This window comes from Octopus bimaculoides, chromosome 11, assembly GCF_046866305.1.
Source record: "Octopus bimaculoides isolate indiv1 chromosome 11, ASM4686630v1, whole genome shotgun sequence".
In the NCBI taxonomy this organism is placed as follows: Eukaryota; Metazoa; Mollusca; class Cephalopoda; order Octopoda; family Octopodidae; genus Octopus; species Octopus bimaculoides.
In genome coordinates this window covers 54,124,948-54,149,150 of record NC_142938.1, presented here as the reverse complement: position 1 = coordinate 54,149,150, position 24,203 = coordinate 54,124,948, and the positions used below count along the sequence as shown (strand labels likewise).

At 34.9% G+C, this 24,203-nt stretch overlaps 1 protein-coding gene across 4 annotated transcripts in view; it reads right to left on the bottom strand.

The window, feature by feature from the left end:
• Positions 1 to 1,428: 1,428 nt before the first annotated feature.
• Positions 1,429 to 24,203, bottom strand: part of LOC106880942 (mitogen-activated protein kinase kinase kinase kinase 5) — a 122,379-nt gene continuing 99,604 nt past the window's right edge. For all 4 annotated transcript variants that reach the window (XM_052971794.2, XM_052971796.2, XM_052971795.2 and 1 more), the window contains 14 exons: positions 23,838 to 24,143; positions 21,284 to 21,334; positions 19,728 to 19,812; positions 18,314 to 18,393; positions 15,808 to 15,868; positions 13,047 to 13,152; positions 12,651 to 12,813; positions 12,452 to 12,552; positions 11,295 to 11,371; positions 10,995 to 11,060; positions 8,821 to 8,913; positions 7,625 to 7,695; positions 2,529 to 2,584; positions 1,429 to 2,389 (listed from right to left, as the gene is read on the bottom strand). In XM_052971794.2, the coding sequence (XP_052827754.1) occupies positions 2,302 to 2,389; positions 2,529 to 2,584; positions 7,625 to 7,695; positions 8,821 to 8,913; positions 10,995 to 11,060; positions 11,295 to 11,371; positions 12,452 to 12,552; positions 12,651 to 12,813; positions 13,047 to 13,152; positions 15,808 to 15,868; positions 18,314 to 18,393; positions 19,728 to 19,812; positions 21,284 to 21,334; positions 23,838 to 24,143 (1,404 nt within the window). In that variant the 3' untranslated portion in view covers positions 1,429 to 2,301. The remainder of the gene's footprint in view (positions 2,390 to 2,528; positions 2,585 to 7,624; positions 7,696 to 8,820; positions 8,914 to 10,994; positions 11,061 to 11,294; positions 11,372 to 12,451; positions 12,553 to 12,650; positions 12,814 to 13,046; positions 13,153 to 15,807; positions 15,869 to 18,313; positions 18,394 to 19,727; positions 19,813 to 21,283; positions 21,335 to 23,837; positions 24,144 to 24,203) is intronic.

The window sequence follows — 24,203 nt, the reverse complement described above, 5'->3', positions numbered from 1 at the left end:
TTAAAAACAGTTCTGAAAATATTTTAACAAAATAGTTTCAAAATAAAATTGATGTCCCCCTACTAATTACTGTTACTTTTAACGTACCAGGTGTAGTGGGTGGTGGTGGTGGTGTGGTAGTAAATGAATGCATTAATGATTTGTGGTTTTGAAATTTCAGACCAAAATTCCTCTTATTTTGCTGATCAACCAAAAAGTAAAGTCAGTTTTCAACTAAACAACTTTACCATAAACATCTATATGAAATCAACAAATTCTGTAATCTTACAAGATTAAAATTCTTTAAGAACTTGGCACTATATTTAATAACAACATGTCTAAATCCAAGGCATTTTGTATCTTAGCCAACATAATTTTTCTTTTGCTGCAATGAGTATCGAAAATAAAGAGAGTAATAATTTAAATTTAAAAAAACAAACAAACAAACAGATAAAGAAACGCAAGCAGTCTGTTTTGAGAGTTTTGCAATCAATTTGTATAGTATTTAGACATTTAAGTTTATGTTTATATGCATATATGTATGATAAATGATGAAATGTCTTACTTTTAAATATCTCATTCCACTCTCTTTAATTTGGCTGTCAGAGATGTCAACGGTATATAAAGAGATGTCTGATTTGTAAAGTATATATGTAAAGAGGAGGATATAAACAGATGAGATTGCAGCAACATTGTTTGTCTCACATTACAGAGATAAATATTTGCTGCTAAAACAAAGCATTACTTTTCAAGTAAACGATTCCACATAGTTTAAAACTGCTTTCCTGATAATGTTGATTTGTATTCTTTAAACTGGACTCATCAGCTAAAAAGCTCTAATGGCATAAAAGTAAACCAAATACTCAATATTCCAAAAGTTAACTATTTCAATCAATATACAGTTCATAAATGGGGACATCTTAGCTGAGGTTTAATTTTTTTAAGAAGTAAGCTATTTCATTGTGAAACTCTTAATAATTAACTCAATATTTAACTGTAATTAGACAGTCTAAACGAACGTCCAAATATGGGTTTATCAACTATTTTGGAAGCCATATTAACAAAAATATAATGCTTTCAGAAAACAGAATACCAAATGGCAAGAAAATAGACTTTATCATGCCAAGCATGATAAATAGACTAAATAACAATATTTTTACAATTTCAACTTATAAAAATAGTGGCTCTAATTATCTCTAGAGTAATGTTATAATTTCATATATTGTGTAACTGTGATATAGATTTATATCTTTATACTTAAACTTTAAAGTTGGGTTGATTTTGCAATTGTAGTTTTCAACAAAAATAAATAAATAAATAAATGCTAATCTAGGAAACTAGTTGAAAGAAACAACCCACATAAGAATGAGGATTTAAAAGTAATTTGATAATTGCATACATCAGGGGAACAAACAATAGGATTAGAGGTTAGAAAAAAATATTAACTTATATGGTGGAGAAATTTATATAAATTCTCATTGAAATTACATCTAGGAATTATAAAATTAACAAAAGACAATAGGTAAGCACTGGTAAATCTCAAGGCACATTTTTTTCCAGAACCTTGACATGAAAAATATAATTTGGGGAGGAAAAGAAAATTGGAAGGAAAATTTATTTAAGGGCAAATATACAATGTTTTTTTTTTTTCTTCCTTCTCCAAACATGCACCTAAGAAATTTGGAGAATGAAACACTCCTAAAGTTAATTAATAAAAACAAAACAAAGTAAATAAATAAATAAACAAAGAATTGGATCGTTACTAGTTAAACTTTAAACTATCCATCAAATCTGTTTTAGAATTTCTGAAATTGTAACTATCTGACCAAGTCCCTCTGTATTCTCAAAATTACTGTAAAGTTATTATTGCCAAAATCTTAAAAATTTTTCATCACAGTGAAATGTGTCCATGGGTAAAGTTGATAACTTGGTCAAAGACACTCCATTATTAGCACACAGCCTCAACTGACTAACATGGATAACAGAAAGCTGGAAATAAAGCATGCCACAATGGTGGTGTAATAATGACAATACAGTTGGACAATCTGGGTGTTTATCAGACAACTAGTTTAACCAGAGGAAGGTTGAAGTATTACTAATATAGTAGTACTACAAGCTACCGTTGCAACACTCTCATTGCAGAAATAGTTGCACTTGAAAGATTAAGTGAATATTGGAAATAATCCTTTATTTTTTTTCAGATTAAAATAATGAAAATGACCAAATTAATTTCTCTTTTCTTCAACATTACTCAATGGCAGGTAGGCAGTGGTGTGAGTAGTGGGGTAGATACAGGAGATAGTAGATTAGTAGCAATAGCCTCTAATAGGTGTTCTCATGGCCAGCCAGCACATAAAGATTGGACACTGAGTCAGGCTGGTCAGTTGGTCGACTTTCTAATATAATTACTCTACAAAGAAAAACAAAGAAAACAATTAAAAACCAATAACAGCTTTTTGATTATAATATTTTCTTTAAAATGTTCTTATAACATTACAACATCTAAGATATAAAATGAACAATTTTTAGGAAATGAGCAATTAACTCACCTATCAGAACCCAGCAATTTAAATATTCTGGTTTTGTCACATATCTCTTGAGTTACCTGAAAAACAGAACAGCATATATTTCAAAGTAATAATGGATATACTAATTGTAAAATGATAATACTAGTCTATGCATAAAGTTTATAAATTTATTAGATTTTCTGTTCGTTTAATATTTTACTGCTTCGTTAAGGAACCCCTCTCCCATCAACTCCAATTTCTCTCACCATTATTTGCTACAGTCATGTCTTCCCCCATCTCTAAACATCCACTCTGTACTATATATACACCCATCCAATGTTCCCTGTAGGTAAGCCCCAATACATCTTCAACACAATTTATTTCTCTCTTACTCTGACTGTCCCTCTACTATACTCTAACCTCTTACCTGGTACACAACCACTTCCCTTGGTTCCCTCTCAGCTGAGAGGTCTCTGTTTTGCAAGCTACTTAGCGTACCAACTAGTGCTGGTGCCTTGCAAATAGCACCTGTGCTGGTGCAACACAAAAAGCACGTGTTGGTGACACATACAAAGCACCCAGTATACTCTGTAAAGTGGCTGGCGTTAGGAAGGAGGCTGGTGCAGCTCTCTGGCTTACCAGCTCCTGTCAAACTATCCAACCCATACCAATATGGAAAACGGACAGATGATGATGATGTATTTCTTTAACATTTTGCAGAGGAATCTGTAGTGGGGGAGTTTAGCTCAATCGGTCAGAGCATCGTGACGCGTAATCACAGAGGTGTGAGTTCAAGTCTCATAGCTAACCACCTACACTTTTTTCTGCAAAATAGGGGTAGTTTATCCTGTTCAGGCTATACTATTAGCATTATCCTGTGATTGAGAATTTAAAATCACTTCTTTAACTTTCTAAGACCTCTCAACGCTTCTAAAAGCAAACTTTGTTTGTTTGTTAGTTTACGTTTATTGTAATTTGAATTTAAAATATTTTTTCGGTTTCTTAGACATTCTTAAAATAGATTATCATTGGCAGGTAACAGCAATGGGATTGGTTGAGTAGTAACTATATTATAGCAGAAGAATGGATACAGTAATTGAAGTTGTCAGAGTATATGACAGAATAAATCAACTTGCACTAGTCATGAACACCACAACAGCAAGTCATCTTAAATGTAGCACTACTAGGACTGACAGAAGAGCAAAATAATCTTTTTCATGCAGTCTTTCTGCAGGCTATCATGGTAATGACTGACAGTAACCTCATACTAATGGATAGTGACTTTAATGATCATATTGGACACCACTATGCCACTATGGATGGTTAGAGTAGCACAGATGGAAGCTATAGATATGGTTCAAAGAATAAAGAAGAATCAAGACTTTTAGAGTTCCATAATGAAAATGATCTATATATCTGTAATATTAATTTCAAGAAATCGTTCAGCTACTTGATAACTTGCCTATCATATGCCTGCCAGATAGTTTTTTGTACTCATCAGGACATGAAATAACTAAGGTAACTACTAGTGGACACTATCCCCCAATGACAAATGTACCACTCAGCATAGATTGGAACATCAGGTTCCAGTATAGAACTAGACTAACTCAAAGACAAGACATTCCAGAGAAGGAAAGCATGGAAAATGAAAGATGCTTTGGCCTAGTTAGAAGAAATACAAGTTGATGCAAATGATGAGAGAAAGGAAGAAATAGAATGTTATAATATAGGTGACAAATGTGAGTTTGTACAAGATAATCTACAAGACAAGATTTGTAGATGGTGCTAGGTTTGAACCAAGTAAATGGTAACAATGTGATGGAATGGTACAGTAGAAAGAACTTTGAAAACTAAAAGACAGTCTTGGGGAAAGATGGAAGAAAAGAGCTAGCAAAGAAAAATATCAGGTAGTCAGAGAGGAAGTTAGATGTCAAGTTTATGTTACAAGAAGAGAGAGAGAGAGAGAGAGAGAGAGAGAGAGAGAGAAAGAGAAAGAAAGAGAGAGAGAGAGAGAGAGAGAGAAAGAAAGAGAGAGAGAGAGAGAGAGAGAGAGAGAGAAGAGAGAGAAAGAGAGAGAGAGAGAGAAAAATAATAGGTTTGCTAAACTTATGAGATGATAGGATCAGAAGAATGAAATGTTTCAGAATTCAAGAAATGTGTCAATACAGATCAAAATGTCATTGAAGAAAAATGTGTGTGGAATGATAAGTGGCATTTGGCATCACTGATGTAGAGAAGAAATAGGTATGGAAATGTTACCAGGGAGGGACTTGCTGAATGAGGAGAATACACGGGAAAAAAAATATGAGCCTATTCTAAATAGGCCCAACAGAAAGATTGATATTTAAAAGTGTGATTAATGATAGGAGGGCAAGAAACCATTGGAAAAAGGAACTGAGATGTTTAAAATATTTGGTGAAGCAGGACACACAGAGTATTATGTGGTACAGCTTCACTGAAAGTGTGTAATTTTGGTGTGCATGCATAGTAGAGAAGAAATTAGACTGGGAATAGAGAAAATGGATGTAGTGTGCAAGAGAGAAGACTATAGTGATATGGACCATATGAAAGAGGACAGCTGGGTAAAGAAGTGGTATAGATATGGTTGCTATAGATATGGTTCAAAGAATAAAGAAGAATCAAGACTTTTAGAGTTCCATAATGAAAATGATCTATATATCTGTAATATTAATTTCAAGAAATCGTTCAGCTACTTGATAACTTGCCTATCATATGCCTGCCAGATAGTTTTTTGTACTCATCAGGACATGAAATAACTAAGGTAACTACTAGTGGACACTATCCCCCAATGACAAATGTACCACTCAGCATAGATTGGAACATCAGGTTCCAGTATAGAACTAGACTAACTCAAAGACAAGACATTCCAGAGAAGGAAAGCATGGAAAATGAAAGATGCTTTGGCCTAGTTAGAAGAAATACAAGTTGATGCAAATGATGAGAGAAAGGAAGAAATAGAATGTTATAATATAGGTGACAAATGTGAGTTTGTACAAGATAATCTACAAGACAAGATTTGTAGATGGTGCTAGGTTTGAACCAAGTAAATGGTAACAATGTGATGGAATGGTACAGTAGAAAGAACTTTGAAAACTAAAAGACAGTCTTGGGGAAAGATGGAAGAAAAGAGCTAGCAAAGAAAAATATCAGGTAGTCAGAGAGGAAGTTAGATGTCAAGTTTATGTTACAAGAAGAGAGAGAGAGAGAGAGAGAGAGAGAGAGAGAGAAAGAGAAAGAAAGAGAGAGAGAGAGAGAGAGAGAAAGAAAGAGAGAGAGAGAGAGAGAGAAAGAGAGAAAGAGAGAGAGAGAGAGAAAAATAATAGGTTTGCTAAACTTATGAGATGATAGGATCAGAAGAATGAAATGTTTCAGAATTCAAGAAATGTGTCAATACAGATCAAAATGTCATTGAAGAAAAATGTGTGTGGAATGATAAGTGGCATTTGGCATCACTGATGTAGAGAAGAAATAGGTATGGAAATGTTACCAGGGAGGGACTTGCTGAATGAGGAGAATACACGGGAAAAAAAATATGAGCCTATTCTAAATAGGCCCAACAGAAAGATTGATATTTAAAAGTGTGATTAATGATAGGAGGGCAAGAAACCATTGGAAAAAGGAACTGAGATGTTTAAAATATTTGGTGAAGCAGGACACACAGAGTATTATGTGGTACAGCTTCACTGAAAGTGTGTAATTTTGGTGTGCATGCATAGTAGAGAAGAAATTAGACTGGGAATAGAGAAAATGGATGTAGTGTGCAAGAGAGAAGACTATAGTGATATGGACCATATGAAAGAGGACAGCTGGGTAAAGAAGTGGTAAGTTAAGTTGGAAGATGCGAAAGAGAAAATGAGGAAGACGAGAGAAATGGTCAAGAGGTTAAATGTTACAAAAGTGATAATGAACTGCGACAAATGTTGAGGCACTGCAGTGCAAATCTGTCCAACTCATGCAAGGATGGAAAGGCAGACACAAAAGATGATGGGGATGATAAAAACTAACTTCCCTGCTATAACTGCTTATGTAAATGTATCTCTTTCAATAACATTTGTTTTTACTCCAGAGCAACTGAGTAACTTTTGAGTTTTTCTAGAAACCACATTAGATATGCTGTTGGATGGTAGAAGAAAGAGAAGCAGGCGTATTGTGTAAAATTTGTTAGAGTTGATCAACTTTTTCTATTCAGAGTCACAAGAATAATGGTAGAAGAGTCAGATAAGAGAGTCACATGAGATTAATGATGTAGTGGTTGTAGTGTGAGAGGGGGCAGAGATTTGAGAAATTAATCAAATGGCATGTTTTAGATGTGATCTAAAATATTTGCATGTGTAGTTACAGCTCAGTCCTAGAGGTGTTAGCAATACTCTGATCATCATCATCATCGTTTAAACGTCCGCTTTCCATGCTAGCATGGGTTGGACGATTTGACTGAGGACTGGTGCAACCGGATGGCTACACCAGGCTCCAATCTAATTTGGCAGAGTTTCTACAGCTGGATGCCCTTCCTAACGCCAACCACTCAGAGAGTGTAGTGGGTGCTTTTACGTGTCACCCGCATGAAAACGGCCACGCTCGAAATGGTGTCTTTTATGTGCCACCCGCACAAGAGCCAGTCCAGGGGCACTGGCAACGATCTCGCTCGAAAACCCTACAAGGCCAGTACGGCGGTACTGGCAACGGTCACGCTCAGGATGGTACATCTTATGTGCCACCCGCACAAGAGCCAGTCCAGGGGCACTGGCAACGATCTCACTTGGCTTGCCGGGTCTTCTCACGCACAGCACATTTCCAAAGGTCTTGGTGGGTTGAAAAATGTTGCCTTGCAGATGCTAAGCAACAGTATTAAGTTGATTTATTTTCTGTCCCTAAAGAATGAGACTAGCCTTTGGAATGCCATTCCAGCTTCCCTCCTAAAGCATGTAACCAATGCACCAGTCTACTGGGAATAAACATTAATCAATCAGACAACAATTATAACAGGAAATAGGCATTTTCTTCAGTGCACAAATTAAGTATGGTGGCAATTATTAATTACAGAAAAAGTTGTTAATCCTAAGTAATAATGAATCGCTACTTATCCTAGAGAAATAACTAAAAACAAAGTGTTTACATACCTCATTAGCCTTGAAACTCCTACCTTGCATGCCATGTTTGTGAAATGCAAGAACACTATCCTGCAAACAAACTATAAAAGGAAATATATTTAAAGAAATCAGAAATTAATAATATTTGAAGAATTCAACACTAAAAATGTATAACAGGATGGAAAACAAAGGTTTAAAAATATTTACAACACAAGTGCAGGTGTGGCAAGAAGTTTGCTTCCTAACCACATGGTTTCTGGTTCAGTCCCAGTGTGTAGTACTTGGGCAAGAGTTTTCTATTATAGCCCTGGGACAACCAATGTCTGGTGAAGGATTTGGTAAATGTAAACTGAAAGAAGCCTGTTGTATATACATACATACTTATGCATGAATATATGTGTGTGTATTTTCGTGTCTATGTTTGTCCTCCACCACCAATTGAAAAACCAGTGTTGGTGTGTTTATGTTCCTATAACTTAGAGGTTTGGCAAAAGTGACCAATGGAATAAGTACCAGGCTTAAAAAAATAGTTAAATACTGGGGTTGTTTCGTTCAACTAAAATTCTTCAAATTGGTGTCCAACATGGGCATAGTCTAATGACTGAAACAAGTAAAAGATAGTCTCATATGTTTACTGTGATCATTAAGATGAGTGTGTAAGAGATTTTATTGTAGTTATAAGAATAATCTGGAAGAAGGAAATTATCAAGGGGGGAGAGTGAGGTGAGTTCAGGGTGTGAAGCCATACTGCAGAAAGTGCTGACATTGCATGGAACTAAAATATATATAGAGAGGAAGTTGTAGAAGTGGGTGGATACAGAGTAAATGTCCAGATAGTTGGCGATAGAACAGAACTGACTAAATAAGAGATCAATGTGGTATGTCAGCAGAGGTAGTTTGAAGATAATATCTCCTTAGATTTTGAATTTTTATCTAGAATAGGAGGCAGTCTTCAAGATTTATCAATTTTTTTTATTTTGGAATTAGTTCCATGTGTGTTTGTGTGTATAGTAATTTATTATATTTATTATTAGTAATTGAAAAGAATTACTAATTTCTAGTTAAATATTTCCATCCTTACAATGTCATATATTTAAAGAGTTGCATTTATCATAAAGTCACAGTTAAAAAAAAAAAAAACAAAAAAAAAAAACAAATACAAAGCAGTGTTTAAAAGGCTCTAAACCGAAAGACTTCTTGAAAGATTTAGAATAATTTTATCTTACTTAAAGATTCCACAGGAAAGTCAAAATGCAGTTCAGCTGCTCGCCGCCGACTAGCTTTTAATTTCCCAGTCATATTCACAACCTTGACATATTCTGAAGAATAAAATCAAAACCAATCCAGTTTTGAGGAAAAAATTTAAAAACATAAAATCTATCAAAGCAACATACAAAAATAATATATTTTATCCTTTATCATTCAGATTACCCTGTCAAATTAATGCTTATTTATTCACATTGTTTTGCATTAATCATGCATTAACTAATAGCTTTGAAATTTCGGTGATGTTATTGTTTATTTTTAGAATGACATTTTAAGGCAGGCGAGAGAGGCCAGATCTGGCCAGTTTAAAGAAAGGCTGTTGTAAAGGTACTGTGAACAGTACCTTACATTTGAAATTTGTCAGCAGCACATAGATCTTGAATTTGTATTATAATTTATTATATTAACTGGGAATTCAGATATTGTTTCCACAACTGGAAAATGAATATTTATTTAACAACAAATGAGATTGTTGGAAAGGAAATCTAAATATACAATGCAGAATATGAAACTTCTTATAAAAAATATACTGTTGATGGTTTATGACGATGCTGACAAAGGAGGAATTTTATTCCATATTTGAACATTTGTAAATTGTTGGAGCAAACACTTTTCCACTTAGATTCCTTTATTTCATCATCATCATCAGTCAACATCTATGTTCCATGCTGGCATGGGTTGGATGGTTTAACAGGATCCAACAGGCCCAAGGGCTGCACCATGCTCCAGTGTCTACTTTGACATGGTTTCTATGGGTGTATGCCCTTCCTAACACCAACCACTGTATAGAGTGTACTAGGTGTTTTTTTTTTTTGAGCCACCAGCACTAGTGAGATTACCATACAGCTTGCAAGACTACAAACTCAGAGAGAAGTGGCTTTATGCTAGGAGATAAGGGTTAAAGTATGGGAAAAGGAACTCAAGTTTCTTACTGTTGAGAGGCCACATGGTTATCCACATTATAGAAGGTTGGCATAATCAGGGTGGAGTGTGGAGAGGGGTTTGCGGGGACCCTCAGGTGTAAGATGGGCAGAAGCAAATGAAGGCAGAAGTGGGAGTGTTGCAAAAGTGTATGGGGAAGTAAGAGATGGTGAAGAGGTGAATAATATTAATGAATGAAGAACAAATGTTGACTGGATGACAAGTAGGGAAGAGTAGGTGACAACTGTAGAAATTGGATAAGACTGAGGGGTAGATGTAGTGAAGGGTGGATAAGAGAGCAAGGTGAATAATGATGCATGGAGGTGAAGAGTAGCAGAATTGGTATTGATGATACAATAGACAGTGGGATAGAGAAAGAGAGATGACAAGTAGTGAGATAGGTTGTGAGAGTGTGGGGGAAAGAAAATGAGGCAAGCAAAATGCATGAAAGGAGTGAGAGAAATGTATGGCAGTACAGAAGGTGAGATGATTAGGTGCTTTGTGATGGGGGTGGGAGTATGTCAAATGAGCATGAAGAGGACACTTAAGGAGAGGGATGAGTATCAAGTGAAATGGCTCTGGATTGTGAGAAAGATTTAGTAACATCTAGGAAAAGATGGAGTTGGCAAGATGAAGGGTGGTGGTGGTGGTGTCTTGAGAAGGAAATTGAGCAATGGGCAGCTCTGTTCTGCATATATACATATACACACACACAGTGCTTTCAGAACTTAGTTTTGTCAATTTGTATGGGTCTTCTCAAGAACCTCATACTGCCAGTCATCCTTGTCCCTTGTAATCTCCTCCATGAAGTTTAAGTTCTGAGATCAGCCTTCATTATTTTGTCCTGTGTCCTCCTGGGTCTCCTTCTTCCACAAACTCCAACATACTTAGTGATTGGTACTTCTTTATACAGCTGCTTTAATTCATACACATCACATGACCATAAGTAGTGCAGTCTCTTTTCTTGCACATTGCATCTGATTCCTGTCATGCTCCGTTATTCTCTCATCACATGTGTATTGTTGTTCACATGCACCTATACTGCACATCCAATGGAACATGCTTGCTTAATTCCTTTCAAGACAGGCTGAGGTAATCAAAATAATTTGCCTCTATTAGAAGTGTAACACATATAAAGAGAAATCATTAATAAAGCAATTAGTTTAAATGATAGAAGAAATTAAAAAACTACTACTGATAAAGCAACACTTACTATCATAGCAAACTAGAATTGATTCCTTCTCCAACTGGGTAACATTCACCACAGGTAAAGTCTCCCCTTTAAAAGATACAAAAAAAATAATTACAAGTTTAGAATTTTAATAGAAAACCAGAGATGAGAAATATGCTTTTTAAATTCAAAATGAGAGAAAAACTTGATGTTATATCATCATCATAGAATTATAAATATCAAGAGCTATTTTTACATAAGTTTAACTGAATATGCTAGCATAGACCATGGATGACATTAAATGATTATGAAGATGATACAATTAGTGGAAAAGTATCTCACCTGAAAAATTCCCAGTAAACCAGTTTGAGGAAGAATTCAAATTGATTATATCAAATTTGACATGATTCTTCTCTGTTCTGTAATTACAAAAAATAAATTCTTTTTAATAAGTAAATAATACTAATTTTTTTCAACTCACATCAATAGACAATGATATGCAAAAACAATATTCAAATACAATTAATGAAATAGAAAACATATAAAAGATAGGTGGGTACAGTAAAAAGAAGAAAAAAAACACTAGAATAAAATTATATTTCTCCATGAGGTATGTGAGTGCTGGTGTCACGTAAAAAGCATTTGTGCAGGTGCCATGTAAAAGTGCCCATGCTGATTCTGCATAAAAACGCCCGTGCTAGTGCCACTTAGAGGTGCCCATGCTGGTGCCACTTAGAAGCTCTTATGCTGGTGCCATTTAGAAGCGCCCATGTTAGTGCCACTAAGAATTGCTTGTGTCGGCATCACTTAAAAGCACCCATGTTGGTGTTACTTGAAGGCACTCATGCCAGTGCCACTTGAAAGCACCCATGCCAGTGCCATTTAAAAGCATCTGTGCTGGTGCCACTTAAAAAACCCACGTCAGTGACACTAAAAGCACTTGTGCTAGTGACATAAAAATGCCTGTCAGTGCCACATAAAAGCACCCATTACACTGTGAAGTGGTTGGTGTTAGGGAGGGCATCCAGCTGGAGAAACCTGTCAAAGCAGTCAACTGAAACCTGGGTAGCTCCCCAGCTGGCCAATTCCTGTCAAACCATTCAACCCGTGCCAGTATGGAAAGTGGACATTAAATGATGATGAACAGGAGATTACAATACAGAAGAATGCAACAAAAATTATTCAAGTTTTTACTTTAACCATTAAAAGAAATATGTTTTAAAATCATCTTCTCTTTTAGAGAAACGTTATACTTCTCATATTTACTTGTGTCTAAGTGGCACCTCTAATTTAGTATTGAATATTTGTACAAAAAGAATGGTTTCCCTCCATAGTTTTGGCTTTGCTTCATATCTAAGTTGCACACCAGTTAAAATCAAGCATATAATAATGTGACTTATAGGTAAGTAAATGGTATTTATCAAAGTCAAGCTGCCTTGTACTTTGCTGTACAACAATAACTAATGAAATGTAAAAAAAACAAGAGAAAGATATCTCACCCTTTTCTTACTCCAATACAAATCATTGGATATTCTAATTCTGGAGATATGAACATCTCAAATACATCAAGGTGCGTCGGCATTGAATCACATTCAAAAGTCTGCAATATACACAAATAATTAATTGTAGCAAAGAAAATAATCTACAGATAGTGTCTCAAGAAAATGAAAACAAAATCAAAGTAAGTGAAGGACTAACCTTAAGTAACATATATTTATTCAAAGGTTCATACCACTGCATAAGAATAATCCCTGTGGACAGAGCCCCACATAGATATTTGTAACCATTGTAAGGGTTTCTTCCCACACAGCATTTCATACAGCCTCTACTGTCAGGAACTTTGGTTGTTGTAGCAAATTTTCTGAAAGTATTTAAAAAAAAAAAAGCATCAACCTTTACGGTATTTCAATATCTATATTAGTCATTTGAAACAGCTAAAAGATCAAAATTCTATCAAAATTGCTTTCAAAAATCATTTATTTGATGATTACTAATCAGAGCAATTACAATCTCAAGATTTCAACATTTTATGATGAAAGTAACTGAAAGCCTGATAACAAATATATTGAGATAATAAATCATCACATTTCTTACCTAGGAACCAATCGTTCTGGAATCTTATTCATTGGAAGAGAAAACCTATTTGTTTGTTTACTGTGTAGCATTAATAAATCATGCCGATAAAGATGAGGAGTTTTACCTGAAGTGGAAAATTTTAAAAAATGAAATATTAATTATAATAAGAAAAAAAATATGAATATAAAATTTTTACTTTTACCTACAGTTTTTAGAGCAGTCCACATAATTTTAGATTTGATATATACTAAAGCACCTTCCAATAAATATTAGATCAGCTGGCAGAATTGTTATCATGCTGGGCAAAATGCTTAGCAGTATTTCATTTGATTTTGCATTCTTGGTTCAAATTCCACAGTGGTCAACTTTGCCTTTCATCCTTTTGGACTCAATAAAATAAGTACCAGTTAGCACTAGGGTCGATTTACCCTTCTCCGAAATTGCTGGCCTTGTGCCAAATTTCAAATCAATAAATATGAGATCAGTTAAATTCTTTTTAAGATATATAACAGTGAAACAAAGATTTTCAATTAGTTTTTGATGTTTAGGGAGATAATATCTAATGTCAAAACAAGGCTAATAAAAATCTTTGGAACATGTATACAACAGTGGCTGCATTTTTGTGAGTTCAGAAGATGAAATGTAAAGGTGGTTATAATAAGACCTGAACTCACAATATAATCTCATAAAACTGAATAATCAAGGAATTTTATCTACCACTAAGAATTCTCTCATTAAAAGAAGAGGCAAACTTATGACTGAAGAAATTAACTCAATGATTCCCATCATAAATAAGTTTGATGACATCACTGTAAGCAAAATTTTTTTTAAGCAATTGGTTTTTTTCTTATGCGTGTGTGTGTGTATTGGGGGGAGGGGTTGCTAAAGCCAATAACTTGCTATTTTGTAATTTGGCTATACGCCAGCTATATTTCAGCAATGATTTTAGAGGCTGCATGGAATTCTATGATAGCAGTATATTTTGAAAATGAAAATTAGTGCTATAAATTCCATAAATCTTTTTTATCAATGAAGGTGAAATGTTGATAAAATGTAGTAATTAAATGTTTAGTTTAGTTTAATCTAATTTATTTGTTTCATGTTATGTCACACTGCTGATTTCAAATAAGAATGAAATGGCCATATACATGATTATTTATGACTAGAAAGTCATATACATATTACACACATACACAGACATGACAGAAGTAAATAGACACCCTTATAATCATTAAAATCTATTTAAATCTGAAATTATACATTCAAATTATTTACCAATTATTATAATGTGAATATCTAATATTCAATAGGCATGCCCTTTGCATTTTTCAATGCAAGGATCTTACAAGGTATGCTACTGATCAGATGATAAATATTTTCTTGGGGAATTTCTTGCTAAGTTTCATGCAGTAATCTCAAAAGATCTGGCTTTGAGGATGCTTTCTTGTTCTTTTTATGAAGTGTCCTGTCCTTTATGCCCCAGAGGTGTTCAATGGAGTTCATATCTGGTGACTGGCTTGGCCATGGAAGTTTTTTAATGCCATTCTTTTCCAACCAATCTTGGGTCTTTTTAGCCATGTAACAAGGAGCCCCATCTTTCATAAATAAAGAGTCTTCTTTAATCATTTCACCATTGGAGAAGACTGGAAGGTGTCCTTTCTGCAATATAGACACACATTTATCTGAGTTTAGGTTTCCATCACATTCCACCAGCTCTGATTGATCATTGCTCCAAACTGCTCCCAAACCATCAGAGAATAGCAGTCTTGTTTCATTGTTGGCAGGAATCTTTTCATGTCAAATTCTTGATCACAGAATTTCCAGACCCACACTTGTCCACTGTCAGAAAATACAGCAAACCTGGACTCATTAGAGAATATGATAGTGTCCCAAAATGCTAGCGACCACTCCATCATCTCACTGGCCAAATCTTTTCTCCATTTGATATTGGCTGATTGAAGAAGTAGCTTCCTTCTTGCTGCTCTGCCATAGTAGCTAAGTTTGTGGAGATCCCTAACAGTTATTCTGGGACTGACATCAACTTGTCCTGCTACGTCAGAGGTGTTGCAGTGAAGATTATCCTCCACACTTCACTTAACAAAGCAAAGGGTCCTGTCAGAGGGCCCTGGTCGGCCTGGGCAAGGTGATGTGGACTCCTTCCCTTCTCTGGTGAATTGCACAATTACCCTGTTAACTGTAGACAGCAGGATCCCAAAGTTTTCTGGAATTTTACACTGACTAAGTCCACCTTCAGATTGACCTACAATACAGCCTCTCTAAACTTTGGACAGTTCCAAGGCTTCTCTTGTACATGGCATGATTAAACAGTCACATATAGAACCTGAAACATAAAAATGTCAATATGAATAAAAGTATAAACCATTTGAAGTTAAAATAAACATAAAACAATGTTTTATGGGGTGTCTATTTATTTCTGTCATGTCTGTGTATAAGTACACATACTAATACATGTAGACACACACACATACAAATCCACATTTGTATATATACAAAAGGCTTTCACACAGTTTCTAGTCTCCCAAATTTCACTCACAAGAAATAGGTCAACCTGAAGCAATACATGCTGAAAGTACAGAACATGGCGGTCAAGTGAATTTCTGAAATACAGTCACATCTAATATTTAAAATGATACATAGACACTCACTCAAATATCTACAAAAGCAAAAATTAAAATAAATATTATTAATATATGCCACCAACTGAAACAATAAATCCTAATTAAATAAACAAATTATAGACAATATAAATTATACCTACTTGATATTGACATAAGCACATCTTTAATTACATATAACCAGATGCATCTTCGGGCATGCAGCTAGAAAATTAAAAAATGACAAAATTATATTGCTGAAATAGTTTCAAACCCACAAAGTAAAATTTGTAATATTTCGACAGTTTTACAGAATATAATCCAGTCATAAATCACAGCCAGGAATAAAAAGCTACCCAACTGGGAATTGTGGTGCAAGGTTGAACACTGAAGCAACTTCTCAATACTTTTATTCATGACCATAAGTCTCGAATTTAGCACGACAAACTAACAATAATGCTTTTAATTTTCTGAATGGTGCGGTGGTTCTCAACCATTTTTCTATTTGTGGACCCCTTTGATTTCTATTTTCCTCTGGTTGACCCTCATAGCCATTTGATGTTTAAAAATCCCATTCTATTCTTATAATTACATATTATCAGGAATTGTATAAAAAAAAAAAACTGTTAAAATATTTTGTGCATTGTAAATGTATAAGCAATTTATTGCACATAAATTTTAAGAACAAAATTTTATATGGACCAGGGTTGAGAAACACTCGAGATGTGAACTATACTGAGAAACAGCAGCTATTTGCATCAAAATAAGAGAGAAGTATTTAAGACATGTACAGAATATGGAACTTGTGATGAGGCCAAAATCACCCACTTTTTTGGTTAGTAATAATCAGATATATTATCTCAATTAGTCAGCCATTACTTTCATGTTATAAAAACTACTGAAACACAATGTGTTATCAATATATTCATGTTGTCGTTGAGCAGCCCCATTTAAGTTCTGATCAAGTCAACAAATGGAATACAGAAGTAGAATGACTAGATGTGACACACATGTCAACTCTTCTAGCTATAGCATATGTTATAGCTGAGGATCATACTACATAATCTTACATTCAGTATTAATTTTCAATGTTGCTAACATATATCAGGTCATCCAATAAGTTCTGTCCGATTTTACCTTCTTTAAAATTGAATGAAATTTGATAGTATTTTAGAATGTCTAATGGAATTAAAAATTATTTTTATGCATTTGTGTACATTTAAACTAATTAAATATTATTTTGCAGAATAATAGAATTAAAATTTCTTTGATTAAAACCATTTCTAACATGGAAGTATCCAAAGAGCATTTGAGTCACATAATGCTTTATGAGTACAAGAAAGGAAACTTTGCAGCCGAAGCGACTCAAAACATACACTCAGGGAAAGAATGCTTGAATGAAAGAACTTGCAGAAGATGGTTTGCAAAATTCAAAAATGGAGTTTTCAGCCTTGACGATGAAGATCGAACACGACATCCAGTTGAGTTTGATGATAAGCTCCTTGAGGTATTACTTGAAGAAAATCCTGCATCGTCAGTTGAAGAATTGGCAATAAAGCTTAGTTCAAACCATACAACTGTTCATTGTCTTCTTCAACAATTTGGAAAGGTTTCTAAACTTGGAAAATGGGTGCCTCATGAATTGTCCGAAAGCAACCGCAAATCCCGAGTTTGACATCTGCTCTTCTCTCCATTCTCACGAACTCATTTCACACTTTTTGGATAGACTTGTGACTGGTGATGAAAAATGGATGTTAAACATCGTAAACAGTGGCTTGGTAAAAGGGAAAAAGCTCAACCACAACCTAGAAGGGAACTTCATGGGAAAAAGGTTCTTCTCTCTATCTGGTGGGATTGCAAAGGAGTAATTCACTTTGAATTGTTACCACCTAATGCAACAATCAATGCTGTCAGCAATTAGAGCATTTGAACCAAGCTTTGAAGAAAAAAAGACCCACTTTAGTGAATCGAAAAGGAGTGATGTTTCCATCAGGACAATGCATGACTCCACACTGCAAAGATCACATCACAGAAGATTGAAGAGCTTGGTTGGGAAAAAATTCCTCATCCACCTTATTCTCCCGACCTTGCTCCTTCAGACTACCATTTGTTTCATAGTTTACAGAATCATTTGGGAGACATAACTTTCACAAGCCAGGAGGAGGTTGAAACAGACATTTTAGAGTTCTTCGCTTTGAAACCAAAGAGTTTTACATTGATGGGATTAAAAAGCTTGTAAATAGATGGAAGGAAGTCATAGATAATCAGGGAAAGTTCATTGATGATTAAATTTCAATTAAATATAACATTTGATCACTTGTTTCCTTTATTCAAAATTCGGACAGAACTTATGGGATGACCTGATACAAGAATGAACCAAATTTATAACATCTTTTTGAAAATATCACACAAAAATTTGCAGTAATTATTCACTTATTTCTTCAATCATTTGCTGTGAGAAAGGATTAATCTTTTCAGTGGGCACCCATCATTGAAGTAGCTTGTTATGTTTTCTTGAGACTAGTTACTTAAATGATGGGTGCTCATTTAATTTTTACCTCTTTAATTGAATACGATCAGATGAGTTCTTGAATCACTTACAAAATAGCTTTATCACATTCAATTTACACACAAACAAATAAAATATGAATGATGATGCAGTTTACTTACTAATTCAAGAGACGACTCATGTAACTCATTTAGATTAAGGGTGTATAATCCCTCGTTTGCTCCTATTAGTATGTACTGATCTGAAGTAGAAAATATTGTTTATTTACAAACCATATAATTTTGGTGGATGGGAAATAGGAAGATGTGATGTTTATGCTGTTCCCAAATACAGTGACAATATGAATAAAACATAACTGCTTTAATTGGAGATTGAAATATAGTCACTTATTCTGATTGAAATATAGTCACTTATCCATTTTCCATTCTTATATAAGTCTGCTGTATAATACATATATTCTCTCTGCCCCCAATATCCCTTGAGGGCATATCCTGACACATCTTTGCCACCATCTCTCTCACTATTGCTCTCTTTCTCTTACTACCGACCTACCTACCCTCTTTATCTTACTCTCTAACCCACCTTCCTTTCTTTTTTAACTGGAGTATTCATGTATCTAATCTACAGCAGGACACCTACCCTTGTTCCTCTATATGTCTAATTTCTCATCAGCTGGCACAAAGCCTCACAACTACTACCCCTCCCAGTTGAAGGGGATTTTGTCTTGCAAGTTACTCAGTGACGACCGGTGCTGGTGCCACATAAAAAGCAACCAGTATACTCTGTAAAGTGGTTGGTGTTAGGAAAGGTATCCAACCATAGAAACCAAGCCAAAACAGACAATTGAAGCCTGATGCATCCCCCGGCCTCACTAGCTCCTGTCAAACCATCCAGCCCATGCCAGAATGGAAAACGGATATTAAATGATGATGATTTACCATATCCCTCTTTCCATCCACTCCATGTTCTCTCACCTTTACAGTCATGTCTTCCTCATCTCCAAACATCTCCCCTCACACTCTTATGGAACATCCCCTTCTCTCACCTTCCCTGTCCCACTGGGGTAGCCAAGTATCCTCTCTATAGTAAGACAACTATCTCTGTCCCTCTATTATCTCTTAGCTGAGAAGTCTTTGTCTTGCAAGCCACTTGGTGCCCCGCTGCCATGCAAAAAGCACCAGTGCTGGTGCCACATAAAAGGCACTTAGTACACTCTGTAAAGTGGTTGGCATTAGGAAGGGCATCTAGCCATAGAAAACATACCAAAACAGACAAATGGAGTCTAGTGTAGCTCTCTGACTTGCCAGCTCCTGTCAGACTGTCCAACCCATGCCAGCTTGAAAACAGGCATTAAATGATGATGAAGTTACCAAGTGTGTTCATTAACATTTTTTTTTTACTTTTCTTTTTTGTATTAATTACACTTTTAGTACTGTTATTAGCAAAGAAGCAGATTAACCAGGACAATCATAAATTCTTCATAGAGCATCTCTTTATAGATTGCTGAAAGTGACCAAAAGTGGTATATATACACAAACATTTAAACAATATCTAATGGTATAAAATATAACTAACCTCTTGTATCTGGATGAACCCAGCTGGCAGTACAAATTATGTGAAGTGGACAGCCATTAAAGACTTTGGAAAAACAGGCACCCATCTAGAACAGCAATTAGAGATATACATATAAAATTATATATTGTTATATATTTATGAGAATAAAAGTACTCAATGCATGCAGCTGAGCCATTTTTTTTTGTCTTCGTCATTGAAAGCTGTTGACTTCCTCTATTGTTACTATTTACAAAACTAGTTTAACTAGCTATGTGCATACATTTGTTTGAAATCCCATCTACTATGCCTTGTGTGTTTTTTTTTATGTTTTTAACACACCTACCTAATGGACACACAAAATGAGAAAGTTGAAGTAGTGATGTGGGTGGTGTGAATCTTAATCAAATATATACATTGCAACAAACAGGAAATGTTTACAATGCTGCACAAAAGACTTATGGTTATAATATATGACAATGGGAAAAGGCAGTATCAATTAGAACTAAATGTCATGTTATTCAAGTGTTTCATTTTTTCCATTATACTTTGATGCAGAATTATCATATTTTTTTGGCTTACATCAATAAGCAAACAAGGTTTTGCAACAGTTAGCATAGTTTCAAAGAGACTCTGGGTCCAGGATTTAGATCAATAATTTGCTGTTTTAGAAAATACATTTACCTTCTTGGTACATGTATTTCTTTGAACCTCAAATGTTGAGTAGCTTGAGATCAGTTTTGATTGAGCAGGCTTACAACATATGAACAATCAGCTGAACAACTAGGGGTGACATACTTCTGCTTTACTGTGAGGATTCTTCATATATAACATATACAGGCCACATTGGAATGCAATTGTCTCTTCAGAATATTTGGGCCAGATATAACTGGTTTGAATGCTAAAGAGCTGAACTAATTACAATTAATCTATGTGGGACATTTCTGCAGAGTTAATATGATTTCTTCCTTCGATTACTTGTACTGCAGGGAACATAAAAAAAAATCTGGTGACCCAGTTTGGTGCTGGTGCCACATAAAAAGCACTGGTACTAGTGCCATGAAATAAAAGCACCCTGTGAATTGGTTGGTGCTAGGAAGGATATCCAGCCATAGAAACCATGCCAAAACAGACAATGGGGGTTGGTGTGGCACCTTGCCTTACTGGCTCCTGTCAAACTATCCAACCCATGCCAGCACAGAAAATAGATATTAAATGGTGATGATGAAATACAAATGCAGTTAATTACGAAGAAAATTTTAAAAAAGTATCAAAGTGCATTTTACTTTCAGACATGATTCATGGGTGATGTATAAATTGACTAGACCAAGAACTTGGACACTTTTTGACATTCTAAGATGTATGATGCAGTAAAGTTAGTATTCTATAGAAGATTTAACATCATGCCACAAGTTGTTATACCTTTGCTTGAAATTTTAATTATCAAGCCATCTTGATCTGATAATCTAAACAGCTATGTCATTAGCATTTCATATTTTTTTATGACAAGGTTCTCAGAATTACACAAAATACTACATTGTACACATAAAGCGAATAGAATAAAAAAAATTCCTACTTACATGAACTTTTGGAGTTGGTGGAAGCCCATTACTGACGGGTCGGTTTTTAGTCTAAAATATTTGGAAAAAAAGACAAAGACAAATCTTTAGCCACTCTCAAACAATTAAGTTTTAATTTATAGGAGCAATAAATAATTAAAAGCAATATATAGTAATACTGGAGTCATTAAACAATTATTAATATTATTATTAGATCAGCCATCCTTGTTAATGATGACCAAAGACATCATATAGGAGAAGACAGGGCATAGTTTGTCCAGTTGTGGCCAATCAGTCTAATGCATGCTTGGAAGGCTCTCCTGCAGATCAGCCACTGGTGGCCTGTTAGGACTGAAGGCAAGGAGTTGATATTAAACAATTAAAAACAAGTTACATAGTCATGCCTGAGTCATTAAAAACTGTTCAGATTCTCTATAGAAGTTTCCACAATTTCTGAAGATCTTTGCTCATAATCTCACACACATTTACTAATTCTCTATACCAGTGCTACTCAAAGTGGTGGTTTGCGAGCCATCAGCTGCCAGTACACAGCGAGTTTCCAGAAAAGAAAGAAACGTCATAAAATGCTTATTTAATATTGTATTATTTGTTTACAAAATAAATATAAGATTAAAAAAATTGTCAACTTTTATTATATTCATTATATATATTGTTTCCAGTATAAATTAATATTACTAAGAAATATAACTGGTCCTTGGCACATTGGGGAAAAAAAACTGCCAGCATGCCACATCAGATAGTGTGAGAGGCAGTGCTCTATACCAGTGGTTTTCAAACTGTGGTCCGCAAGGACAAGACAGGGGGTCCGTGGACAGCAAATACTTTTTATGGGCAATTTGATTTTATATATGGTTTTGTAATCGAAATCTTTTAATTGACAATAAACCTATTTGTTAAATACTGTTAAATAAACAAATGTAAAAGTAAATGTTATTTTAAGCAAATATTTATGTATAAATTTCATAAAGCCTGAAATATAAAGGGGTCCGCAAGTCAGAAAGTTTGAAACCCCTGCTCTATACAACAAACCATATTACAATACTGCTCACACATTTGCAAAGAGTGCAACTGCTATAAGCACAAACAGTCTGTAGTCATACCCCCATCACAGCTTCCTTAATGCTGTCTGATTGTCAATAACTCCTTACTACTACTGGCTCACAAACACACCACTTCTATAATGGCTACTGCTTCTTCGAGTTAGTAATTAACATAACACTTCTGCTTCGCTTAATACTCAAGCCTCTCTTTTTGTTATACTTAATGCCACTCATCTCCACTACCCCACACATTAAGCTCACTCTGACTATTTACACAAATATGTTTTTGCTAAACCATCCGTGTTACTGTGCTAGTGTCACATAAAAAGCACCCATGCTGGTGTCATGTAAAAAGCACCCATGATTGTGCAATGTAAAATGTACCTGTGCTGTTGCCATGTATAAAACACCCATGCTATGCTAATGCCATGTATAAAGCACTGGTGCCAGTAGCATGAAAAAAAAAGCACCCAGTATACTTTGTAAGGTAGTTGGTGTAAGGAAGGGCATCCAACCATAGAAACCATGACAAAACAGACAATGGAGCCTGGTGCAGCTCTCCGGCTTGCTTGCTCCTGTCAAACCACCCAACCCATGTCAGCATAGAAAACGGACGTTAAATGATGAAGGTAAATATAAATTATAGATTCTAATTAATATAGTCAATTAAAAAAAAAGTGTTATTGATGCATTCAAATCTTCTGATTGTGAAGAGTCTCAGACCAATACACAAATGGGCAACTGAGAAATTTAACATCAATGCATATAAAACAGCCAATGGTTGTATAAACATCATATAGGAGAAGACAGGGCATGGTTTGTCCGGTTGTGGCCAATCAGTCCAATGCATGCTTGGAAGGCTCTCCTGCAGATCAGACACTGGTGGCCTGTTAGGACTGAAGCAAAACAATATTTTCAACCAACAGTTTCATACTTAAAAATATATCACTAACTGCAATGTCATCTTATTCAAACTAGTCAATAAATTAGCTATATAGTCTCTTTAGAGATGATATGGAATTTGTAGTCAGTTTAAAAAGGGAATTTCCCATATATTTATTTCAATCTTAAAGCAAATTCAGGAAACCGAATCCACTTCTAGAATAATATATGAAGCAATGACAAAAACAGTTAACCCTCATGCTCAACCATCGTAAATGAAAACAGGCACCATAGAAATTGTGTCCAGAAAATTCACCATTAACATTTTAGCTGCAGGAAATTTTGCTGTAAAAGAGGCACACAAACAGACTGTAAACAAGATAAATCATTTTAAAGCAATTACCTTTCTCTAGTTTTTTGCAATTTATTTTTTTAAGGTGAATTTTCCTAAGGCAAAAATGTTTATGGCAAAATTTCTTGTAACCCATGGAAATAAATGTATAGCAATCTATGTGTAAGCAATAGGTGCAAGTATTTTGTTAACTAGCATGGCTTGTTTGAAATGTCAGAAATTCTTCTAAATGGGAACTACAAAAATAAGGATTTATCAAAATCAAAACAAAATCACATACAGCTTCCTTCTTCTCCCGTCGCTTCGGAGGTAGCATGGGTGGTTTTTCTTCTTGTGAAAATGGACTTCCATTTTCTGTATTATGTTGAATTTCTCCATTTTGTTGTTGGTGATGCTTTTTTTTCGGTGGAAGTTCTGGAGGGTTATCTTTTTGCATCTCAGTAGGTCGTTTTGCTCTTGGACAAAGGGTTACCATACGATCTATCAAACCTTCAACATCAGGACCTTCGTCATTCTCAAATTCCTCATCGTTACATGCTGTTTCTTCTTCATGCTTCTCTTCTCCATCAGATATACTCACAGAAGGCTACAAAGAAATAATATAATAATAATAATAATAATCCTTTCTACTAAAGGCACAAGGCCT